Genomic DNA, 12123 nt, shown 5'->3' with positions numbered 1-12123 from the left:
GGAAGATTTTCCTATGTAAAGACATGAGAAACTCCCCACCCCCTGCCAATAAACTGGTGTTCACTTGCTTGTACAATTTTAAAACAGGATAGCATGCTCTTTTTGTGCAGCTCTAAATATGTGAATTAGAATCCTCCATTATAATCAAGGGACAATCTTCTGAAAGGAATAAGATTGTAACTTGAATGGGAGTTGTTAGATTTCTATCTGCATAAATAGTTTACATGCAATCATCATCAATATTTTGACAGGACTAAAGAGACAATCTTTATCTGCCATATTGGAGTGGCCGTCCTGCAATTACACATTAGTAACGACAATTGAGACTGCCTAAATTACAATGCTGATCACATACGACATTTAAATGTCATGGACAGGCTGTGGCATAGTGCCGTTGTCATTGACTAGTAATCAAGAGACCCAGGGTAATGCTCTGGGGGCCTAGGGTTGAATCCCACCATGGCAGATGGTGAAATTTGAATTCAATAAAAATCTGGCATTAAAGGTCTGATGATGACCACAAAACTATTGCTGATTGTTGTAAAAACCTATCTGTTTCACTAACGTCCTTTAGGGAAGGAAATCTGCCATCCTTACCTGATCTGGCCTACATATGACTCCACACCCACAGCAACCAAGAGTGGTTGACTTTTAAATGCCCTCTGAACAATGGGAAAATGGGATAAGCATTAAATGCTGGCCCAGCCAGCAACACCCACATCCAATGAATTAAATTAATATTTAAATGTGTTTCTTCGCCACATTCACTTGCTTCAATCTTCTCTAACAGTGTTCCCCTATGTTACTGTGCTTCTGTAAGCACAATCACAGCTGGCACTGGAAAGGTTGAACCATCAGCTCAATGTTTTTACTTCCTTGTGATTTCAGCCACTGGACATGTGCATCAACATCAGTCATAGGCATACTGAGATTCAGAGGTGAGTGCTAAAGGCAATGTGCTCAACTCCAGTGAAGCAGTCAGTACCTACACTAACATCATTGCATCTGCAATTGACTCCACACTTATATTTATGCTCGCGCAACTGTGAATGACTTAAAAGCAGTTTGGTCATCTCTCTAGGATCTCTGGGAAGTGCAGGTGTTGAAGTTGCAATTGGGTGCCAATGGGAGAGAACTGAGCCAGCAAATCAACAAATTATTCTTGGGTCAGCTGGTCTTGCCGGCAGGAGCAGAATACAGAGAGCCCAGAGTACTACTCTGCTCCCAAAATGAGTATAATAGGGCCCAGATTTTCATCCTTGAGGTGGGAATTGAGAATTGGGCCATTTCCTGGCATTGCCTCTTGCCAGACAGTGTCTGCCCATGTTATGTTATGAAGGGGAGTCTAAGGTGAGCAGGAGTTGGGGCCTGCCGCCTCTAGAAGCAGGTCCGAGGTGGGAACGGAGGCAGGCGGATGCTGAGGCCAGCAAGCTAGGGGGTCTGCCTTCATACACTAGGACATTGGCTTATTTCTGTAAATAATTGTTAGGCATCCTATCCTCACCCCTCACACAACCCTCATAGTCACTTATCTGTTCTAAACAAAGGTCTATTATTAATCACTATGTTATAAACATATTTAACTTATTATACATTATTACATTATGACATGTAAAGTTGTCAGCACCTTTTGAACATACCTGTCAAAAGGTTCCAAGCTCCAGACTAGGCTTCCCGTGGTTCACAACTTCTCTTAGGTGCTGTGCACCACATTTCCTAACAAAATGGGCCTGACTCCATGGAAATAGTGCGGGGTCTAAAATTCCCACCCTGGAATGGAGTAGGCATGGGCTAGATTGCTGCCTGCCGGCGCACTACCGGCAACCTTAACTCAAGGTCACAAAAATCCCACACGACAAATATGGGGGTGGAAATCCCAGAATTGTGTTCTGTCCGCCATTTTTAAATCCCTCTCCACTCCATTCCGACACAGACAGAGGCATGAAAATCTGGGCATGAAAAGCTGGCCCTAAAAACCTGGCTAACTGTGTTCCACTGGAAATTCAAACAAACAAGCATCAAATGGAAATACTGTAACTTGTTTGGCTTACTGACTTCAAAACACCACTAGGTGAACTAGATTCTGCATTATGTTTTTCCAGCGTAACTCAGAATCAAAGATAAGCACATTATAAACTAGAATTGTAATTAATAATCTTACCTTTATGGTTGAAAATGCCCTCCATTTCCATACTGCTACGTGAATGTGCAATACATAGAACACTGCTGGGAACAACTCCTTCTGCAGCAGGGGACCGATCAGTTGTCCGGACCAGGCACCAGTCTGGTTTATCATGAGGCCTCTCTAAAACCTCCACAGTCTGGCCCCGGCGAATGGTCAGCTCATTGCTGTTGGTTGCCGAGAAATCATGGATGACGACTGTTAACTCACACCCACCGGACAGCTGTGAAGGAGAGAAAAGAAACACAAAGATGATGCAGCATACTGGCCATAACAAAAATAAAATCTTCCACTTACAAAAAATAGTTTAAAACTCCCTCTTGATGCAAAATTGTCTACAAAAAAAAATCAGATTCTAATAAATATTTAAACATTGCATTGAGCAAATCACGCGATTTATTTCAAAGAAAATCATACAAAAAAGCTTGAGTCAAAAAGCTAAATACGAGTTTTATATATTTCTACCAGTGGATCTTGTCAAAGTGGCATCTAGGTTGAAGAAGAGACAGGCTTGTCCATGACATGGTTTCAGATGCGCAGAAGGTGGGTCTCGGTAGAGGGATCTCATGTGATGCCACATCAGCGTTTCCTCTATTACAACATTGACTACACTTCAAAAAGGTATTTCATTGACTGTGAAGTGCTTTGGGGTATCCTGAGGCACTAGGGGCTATATAAATTCAAGCATTTCTTTAGTACTCACTCACTGACACCTCATTTATGCAAGTTCCCAACTTTGCTAACTTGGGTCATTCATCATCTCAAGATCTCAGCTCCGGAGATTTGAGCGCATTATCTGGGCTGACACTTAAGTGTATTGCTAAGGGAGTGCTGCACTGTGGGGAGATGCAGATGAGATTTAAACAGCAGCCCAATCTGTACTCTCAGTGAATATAAGAGATTCCAAGACACCATTCGAAGAAGAATGGTGGAGTTCTCCATTGTGTCCTGGCCCATATTTATCTCTCATCTAACATCAGTAAAATAGATTAGCTGATCATTATTCCATTGCTGGTTGTAGGACCTTGCTGCCTACATTTCCTACATCACATTCGGGAGGTCAAAAGAAACTTTGCTCAGAGAGAGATGAGAATGTGGAACTTATTACAGCATGGAGTAGTTGAGTCAACTAGCATAAATAAGTTAAGGGGAAGCTAGATAAATACATGATGGAGAAATAAATAGAGGGATATATTGATAGGGCGAGATGAAGTATACTGGAGGGAGAATAAACACTGGCATAGACCTATTGTACCTGAAAGGATCTACTGCCCTGTGAATTCTATACAGTACAACTTCAAAACAAATACTTAATTGACTGTAAGGTGCTTTGGATATTCTGATGTTGCGAAAGGTGCCATATAAATAAATGCTTTTTCTTTCTTTGAACAGATCTTCTTCACTGATGCGAGGCTCAATCATTTTCATGATTTAATGTTGGTTAGAACTGGTAAAGGACCAACAGTGAGCTCCCAATGATGACCAAATTCCCAGCACCAAAAGGCTCTGCCACCCATGTAACGAGTCAATCCCTCTCTTCTCTTCCTTCCCAAACAAGAGCTCAGGGAGACAGGAACCCAATAAACTGAGGTGAGGTGCAGCTACAGAGGAAGGGATCTGAGACCTGGAGTTTCAAGTAGAGAGGCCCCAGTGTGGGATAATCTGGGGCCAGCGCTGAAAGCAGAGCCAGTGTGCTTCCTGGATTGGAGTGGATCATATAGTGGTCATTAAGACAATGGGAGATTTATTGCTGAGGTTTGGAAGGTTGGGGTCCAGAGTCACTGGCCAGGGAGCCAAATAACAGTTGATAAATAATTATAGGGACAGATTTTGAATGTGTGCAGTATAAACAGGTTAAATTGACAGCTTGTTTTATCTCTCTGCCAATTTACTATCACCCATTTTACACTATTGCATGTCTCAATCACAGTACTCAAAACATCTATATTTATATATACATATACCTATACTGCATTATGTATTAACTATTCATATTGTTTTTTAATTAATTTGCATGGCTCTTTTAATGGCTCTCACAAAGTGTCCAAAAAGTGAAAATATTTCATTTCAAAAGTATGTGACATTCAATCCCCTGGATCCAACCTAGAGATCTTAAGTCTCTCTGATCATCAATTATTTCTGATGAAAACTGTGCTTCTCTGCAGATGATAGAGTCAACAATGCATGCATGGATGCGCAGAAGATTTGCAAGTTCTTCACAAATATACCTGTTGCAAATTTTGGGCTTGCCTTTTTGGGTCGGTGAGCAGGGGCAGGGCCCGCATAAAATGATATGCGGTGACGTCGGGTGGGCATTCTGACATCACCGCGCATCATTTAGATTTTCAGTTCAGTGGATGCGCCTGCACGCGAAAGAGCGCAAGCCCCAACTCGGGGAATCCTCTCCTGCCCGCAAAGGGAGCACTCAGCGCTCCTGGGCGTACAGCACAATTAAGACCTGCCCACGTAAAATGGTGGTGTGGCCCCGATCGGGGGTGCCCATCGGGTTTGCGCCTGCCCCCGCACAATCCCACCGACAGGGGGAATTTTCTGTGCATAGATGCTGGCTACTCCTGTAAATGGTCCAATATCTTTCTGCACTGTATCCTTTACCTAATTATGGAATAGTATAATTCAGGGGAGTAACAGGAAGAGCCTTTGTGATTGGAACATGTCTCTAATACATGTTCATCTCCAATCCTTCTGAGTACAACTAAAACAATGTGAATGAAGGCCAATTACAAATTAAATTATATTTATGATTTCTTTTATAAATGGCAAGTGAACTTGCAAAGAAATTGAAGTGATAAAATTTCACCTTAATTAAACTAACTACAGAAATCTCAAAATCAATGAAATGAATAATAAATATGCCACACTCTCGCCAGTTGTGGGCTCACTTAATTTTACCTGGGTACTGTTCCAATTCTGATCATTTTTTGGCTTCAGTGAATGAGTTTTTGCTTACTTGGCCAAAATTTCCTCCTCCAACCAGTTGGGTGGCTAACTTATTATGTGTCCCTGTGTCCTCAACTGTCTTCCCAGTCAGAGTGCTGTTTCTTCACCAAGTGCTGTTTCTGACACCTTCACCAAGCAAAACCCTACCAGTAGGCTTGCCAATAAAGGTGGTTACAAATCTCCTGCAAATTTGAATCCTAAATTCTTCCCATGAAAGAAATGATTTTAAAAAGTTCCAAAGAATGACATCACAATTATCTTTGCTAAGAGTGGAACTCAGAAACTGTGCCGATCATTGTTTACACACATACTAGGAACTACAATGCCTTTATGCACTTCAAATTAGGTGTAAGTAAGATATAGAGTTTTAAACATGAGAATATTTGAGGTGTTTAATGTGAGCACAGCTGTGGTTATTATTTGAAGCATGGATTTAAGGGACTAAAAGCTAAGCTTTCACCTATGCATTCCTAATGATGCACTAAGCTTGAATTAATCTTTCTACTAATTTTTCTGCAATTCAATTGGCTCTTTACAAAATACAAATCAATCAGACCACATAAAAATTATAATGGAAAGGACTCAACATTTTAATAGTTAGAAGGTATTAAAAATTTTGGTATGGATTCCATGTTGAAACTTTTAAAACAAGCAGGGATTATAGCATATCTAAACCTAAAAAAATTAAATAGGAAAAAAACAGCATCCTCAATCAGCCTGAACACTTTATCTGCACATTTGCAACAAGACTGAAGAGCAGTGACAACCTGATTTCTAAGGGACATTTCAATAAACAATCAGGGTTGCATTTAGGGTATGAATCATAAAAAGAGGAGAAAAAATATTCCTGATGGTACTGCCTATGCTACTACCAATTTCATCAATGGTTACTTAATACTGCAAATGAGGTAGAGTATGTAGGAGTCAAATTTAAAAAGAAAATCAGTGATATTCTAACATTCCAACAGCTATTGTTGCTATAGCTGCAATGAGGAACAGAGCATGCAGGCAAATAAGCAGTCATTAACAAAGAATATCCATGTTGCAATATTAGAGGTTTAATTTTTAATTCATTGATTTTTATTCTTAGCTATTATTTCAAAAATTAAATACTGAAATGTTGGTATTGGAATGGTTGGATGTGTGGAGGGGAAGGTAAAACCGGAAGAGTAAAAATTACAAAAGTTGCATGTACAAATTAGTATTACCAAGTCAACACAACAGATCCTCCTGTATTTAGTGACAGATCTTATATGCCATTACAGTTCTTGGTAAGGCACAAATGTACATAATTATAGAAAGTAATAATTAGCGAGCATTCAGAAATGCATGAATCAACCAATAGGCAGCAAAGATTTATTAAAGTCAAATAAATAAAAGCAAAATACTGTAGATGCTGGAAATCTGAGAGAAAACAGAACATGCAGGAAAAACTCAGCAGGTCTGGCAGCATCTGCGGAGAGCAAAACAGAGTTATCATTTTGAGTCTTCTTCATAGTCAAGCTGTGTTTGACAAGTTTGAATTTTGTAATGAAACCTAAACTCACCTTTTTTAGTTGGAGGTTGGGAACTCCGATTCCTGATGATCTTTGAACCTCTCGCATATGCATTGACTAGGAACTGGTGCACATGTGCAGTGCTATCTTTTTACCTTATTTAGGCCGAGAACCAGCCTCCGGAGAAGAAAGGCATGAAAAGGACAGGTCAGATGACATGATTTGGAGTGGCATTATCAAGTAGGTGTCCCAGGGAGAGGTACATGTGAGGGGGACAAACATAGGTTCCATTAGTTAAAGAAAAGGAGCAGAGAAAAATGCTCCAAATTAAAGGAAGTGCTGCAAGGAGCAGACTTTAAGCAAAGTGGGCACCAAAGAAGCCATGAAGTTCTGAGAAGGCAGCTGAAGGTTGCTGTGGACCGATGGTGCAAAGGAACCCCTTTGAAACAGTGGTGTTCTGCTTGGCACAATTAAATATCTGAAATTGTGCTTGGAAAGTGATGTTTGAGTGCATTCAAAAATCCAGGGGAAAGGAATCTTAGAAGGTGAGATTGAAACCCTGCGACGTGGGTCATTGTTGAGGCTGTCTGAGTGGGATCGACTTTTGGAGAGAATTTCAAGACGAGATCTTCATATGTGGAGATTGGAAACCCTTGTGAGAAAGATTAAGTTTCAGTGAGACAGGTTGTCTCACAATGTGACAAACATCTGGGTGGGTTGTTGAGAAATCCATGGAATCTGTTTTGGTCTCATCTGTCATCTATTGTGTAATGTGGCAGTTCCGACCACTGTTCACCTGTTAATCCACACGAACCTCATCCTTACTCTGAATATTAGAGTATAAGATGGATATTGTAAATTGTTTTATCTTTCTGAACTTGTAAAGTTTATTTTTGTTTATTCAAAACCCGTGGAATCTTGTGGCTTTATTCACTTAGTAAGCATCTTGAATCGCAAACTTCATTTACTTTAAACAAAATGTTATTGATCCTTAGCCGGATCTCGCACCCCCCGCACCCCACCCCCCCCACCCCAACGACCCGGGGTGTTGCCAAGGATCACAATGTTTTGAGAAAAATGAGGAAGGGGCAGATTAGATAGATCAGGGAATACAATAGATGCTGTGTTAGTGGGTTTCAAAAGGTGTTTGATAAAACGCCTCATAAGTGGTTTCTTACATGAAATTAGGTCACATGGTATAAGAGGAATTGTAGCAACATAGATAGAAAATTGGTTTGCAGATAGGAAATGAAGGGTTAGGATTAACTGATGTTGCCCCTAGTGGGAAAAGGGTGTATGTGGTATCCCAGCCGTAACCAATGTTAACAACCTGCCTCTAACACAGGAACACATCCCACGAATATAATCAGACAAAAATTGATACTGAGCCAAGGAAAGAGATATTAGGATGGGTGACCAGCAGTTTGGTTAAATAGGTTTTCAGGAGGTTTAAAAGGTGATGAGGTTTAGGGAGGGAATTCCAAAGCTAAAGCAAAATGCTGCAGATGCTGGAAACCTGAAACTAAGGCAGAAGATGCTGGAAAAACTCAGCAGGTCTAACAGCATCTGTCGAGAGAAAAACAGAGTTAACATTTCGAGTACATATGACTCTTCTGCAGAGCTAAAGAGAAGTAAAAACGTGTTGAAATTTATACTGTTTAAGGGGAGTGGAGAAGGTGAAGCTGGATAGAAGGCCAGCAATAGGTGGACGCAAAGGAGAGATTGACAAAGATGTCATGAAAAGGACAAAGGGGGTGTTAATGATAGTGTTAAGGGCTAAAGGAGGTGCTGATAGTTACATTAAGGTAAGAAAGCAGAATGTGATACTAGCAGGACAAGGGTAAGCGCTCTGAAAAGAACATGAAATAGTGACAGATGGCCCTTGTGGGGGTGTGGTGGGGGGACAGGATGGTGGTGGGAAAAAAGATTGAAAATAGGGTAAAAGGTGGGGATAAAACAATGAATAAATGAATAAAAATTTAAATAAATAAAAATAAGCGGTAAAAAATAAAAATGAATATTTAAAAAAGGGGGTGAGGATAGAGGAGAGAGTTCTTGGCCTGAAGTTGTTGAACTCAATGTTAAGTCCGGAAAGCTGTAAAGTGCCTAATCGGAAGATGAGGTGATATTTCTCCAGTTTGCGCTGGATTTCACTGGAACATTGCATCAGGCCAAGGGCGGACATGTAGGCATGACAGCAAGATGGTGTGTTGAAATGGCAAGTGACAGGAAGGTTTGGGTTACGCTTGTGGACTGAGTGAAGGTGTTCCACTAAGCGGTTGCCCAATCTGTGTTTGGTCTCTCCAATGTACAGGAGACCGCACTGGGAGCAGCAAATCCCAAAGCTTATAGTTTTAAATGGCTGAAAGCACAGCTGCCAGTGGTGGGACATAAGGTGTCACAGTTGAAGGAACAGAATTATTAGATGGTTGTAAGGTTGCAGATTACAGAGATAAGGAGAGGCAAAGCTATATGGGGATTTTAATACATGGATGAGAATTAAGGTGCTAGTTGATCATGACCTATTGTAGGTCAGCAAAGTCGTGGATGATTGTTGAGTAGGATTTGGTGTCGAGTTTTGAATGAGTTTAAGTTCATGGTAGTGTAAATGGGAAGGCAGCCAGGAGAAAATTGAAGTAGTTGAACACTAATACAAAAGCAAAATGCAACGGATGCTGGAAATCTGAAATAAAAATAGCAAATGCTGGAAATACTCAGCAGGTCAGACAGCATTTGTGGAGAGAGAACAGGGTTTATGTTTCATATCGATGAGCTTCAATTGGTAGAGATGGGAAAGGTTGGCAGACCAACTAAAGGGAAAGTCTGTGATAGGATGGAAGACAGGAGATATTAAATGACAAAAGGGATGATGGCGCTCAGCAAAGAAGATTCAAATGGGGCGAGAAACAAAAAATGGGTCTGGAGGAAGGAAATAGCAGAATCATCACCAACAACTGCTGCTTTTTGAAAAAATGGGGACAGAGGTTATGAACCAAAATTTTTGAACTCAATGTTTGAATCCAGAAGGCTCTAAAGCACCTATCAAAAAATGGGGTACTATTCCTCAAGCTTATATTCAATTCACTGGAACAGTGAAGGAGCTTGAGATCAGAGAGATCAATGAAAGAGTAAGGTGGGAAATTAAAGTAACAGAAGACATGAAGCGTAAAGTCTTGCCTGCTGACTGAATGGCTGCATTCCACAAAGTGGTCTAAGCTGCGTTTGGTGCCCCCAAAGTAAAGGAGATTGCACCGTAAGCAGCGGTGTACTAAATTGAAAGACATAAATAAATTGCTGTTTCACCTTGAAGGAATGTTTGGGACCCTGAACAGTTGGGTTAGGTGTTGGTGAGGTGGGGCCTTGTGATTAAGGATCAGCACAGTATGGTACCATCCTTTCAGAATGCTGAAAGGGAGATGAGGATAAGAAGTACTTAGTGGTGGCATCACACAGGAGGTGGCAATAATGGCAGAGGATGGTCCATTAAATATGGAAGCTGGTAGGGTAGAACTCTATCATGATTCTGGGAGTGGGAGGAGGGAGAGCAAAAGTATGTGAAATGGAATGGAGACAGTTGAAGGCTGTGTGACCACGGTGGAGAGGAATCTTGGATTGAGGAAATAGGAAGACTATTCCGAAGCGAGATTGACAGTCACAACAGATACAATGGAGATGGAGAAACTGGGAAAATAGAAACGAGTCCTAACAGCAAGTGGAATGGGAGGAAGTGTAGTCAAGATATCTGTGGGAGTCAGTGGGCCTATGGTGCATACTGATCGAAAGCCTTTTCCCAGAAATGTAGACAGAGAGATTGAGAAAGGGAAAGGTCAGAAATGGTCTGTGTAAAGGTTAAAGCTAAAAGCAAAGTTGATGAAATTATCCAGTTCAGGGTCAGAGTAGGCAACTGCATCAATGTAGTGGAACAATATATGGGGAAGGGGCCATGAGTAGGAATGGAACAAAAAACGCTCCACATATTCTACAAATAGGCAAGTGGTTGGGCCTCTGTCCAAGGAGGAAGTGGAGAACCCTCAGACCCTCCTGCTGGGGGAATGGAGGTGAAGAGGAATTGGGCATACACGTGCCCAAAAAGGAAACAATTGGGAAAGGAAACTGCTAAAATTGTGGAAGATGTGGAAGAGTAGTGGCTATAGCTAGAAAGAGATTGGACAAGGGGAGAAAAAATAGACTTGAGATGGGAAGAAAATAGTTCTGTGGCAACAAGTGGCTGAAACAATGGCCGGCACTTTATGGCCCCCGTTGCAGCGGAGACGAGGCTCTAAAATGCGGCAAGCCATTCTAAACTCCACTAACTTCAGGAACGTAAAATCCCACCGTAAAATTCCACCCAATGAGTCTACCAGGGCAGTCCTGTTTGTGGATCTTGGGAAGGAGATATTAATGGCTGTGCGAAGTTGGGAGACCATGAGATTGGAGGGGGAGAGAAAATCTCCACAGTAGATTATGGCAATCTTGATGGGGTCACAGACCAGGGTGGTAGCATTTGGCCTCTCCAAAGTAGAGGTCGGTTTGCCAACAAAAACAGTGCCAACCTTGTCAGCATCTTGCCATGATTGTGGAGATAAAATACCTACATTTTTGCCTCCCAGAGCAAACTGCAATTTACTTGTGCCTCTTACTATTTAGTATATTTCATTCGCTGCTTGTGATGCAATGACTGCTTTATAGAATTCCTCAGTTCAGTCCATAAGCATAACACCAAGTTTCTGGTTTTCTGTTAGTTTTGTTCTTCACCCCACTCCCTCTCTGACCTTGGTCTCCTATGTTGTTCCTTTGAAGTTCAAGGGAAGCTTAAAGAACAGCACTTCATCTTTCGATTAGCACTTTACAGCCTCCTGAGCCCAATGCTGAGTTCAAAAGTTTCATCTCATAACCTTTGTCCCCAATTTTTTCAGACAGCAGCTGTTGATATTATTTCGCATCTATCCCCCTAGATACATCTTTTGTTTTTTTTATCTGTTCCATTATCATCGCCTTTGACTTTGCACTATCATTCCATTTCATTTAGTTTCTCCTGCCTTCCACTCCATCATACGATTTTTCCTTTTTTGTTCTTTTCCTGTCTTCCATTTTTCTACCTCATAATTAATCAAAACGTATTACGTCTCTAATGTTTTCCAATTCTGACAGCAGGTCATTGACCTGAAACATTAACTTTTTTTCTATCCACAGATATTTCCTGGCCTGCTCTGTGTTTTTATTAAAATAGTTAAGCCTGGAATTGATAAAGCCATAGATGAGGGTTTCAGCAGCAGGCAAGGACAGAGACGGGCAATGTTACAAAGTTGGAGATAGGCCGTCATTGTGATGGAGAGGATATGGTGTCGAAAGCTCAGCTCAGAGTTGCGTTCCTACAACAGTGACTACACTTCAAAAGTACCTCATTGGTTGTAAATGTATGATTTAGACAAAGGTATAAGGAAAATGATATTGAAATCTGACGACATAAAAATGGAGTCAAGGGTT

General features: G+C 41.1%; 1 protein-coding gene across 8 annotated transcripts in view; it reads right to left on the bottom strand.

Annotated features, from left to right (window-relative positions):
- The window catches only part of LOC121275778 (triple functional domain protein-like), a 650960-nt gene that overhangs the window by 170248 nt on the left and 468589 nt on the right, over nucleotides 1-12123 (bottom strand). For all 8 annotated transcript variants that reach the window (XR_005942563.1, XM_041183384.1, XM_041183386.1 and 5 more), the window contains one exon: nucleotides 2162-2405. Coding sequence is in view for 7 of the 8 variants with exons in the window: in XM_041183384.1 (XP_041039318.1) it covers nucleotides 2162-2405 (244 nt within the window). In the remaining variant the exon portion in view is untranslated. The remainder of the gene's footprint in view (nucleotides 1-2161; nucleotides 2406-12123) is intronic.

This window comes from Carcharodon carcharias, chromosome 3, assembly GCF_017639515.1.
Source record: "Carcharodon carcharias isolate sCarCar2 chromosome 3, sCarCar2.pri, whole genome shotgun sequence".
NCBI classification, from domain to species: Eukaryota; Metazoa; Chordata; class Chondrichthyes; order Lamniformes; family Lamnidae; genus Carcharodon; species Carcharodon carcharias.
Note: the sequence above shows the minus strand (reverse complement) of the source record. Positions and strands in the feature narration are given on the sequence as shown.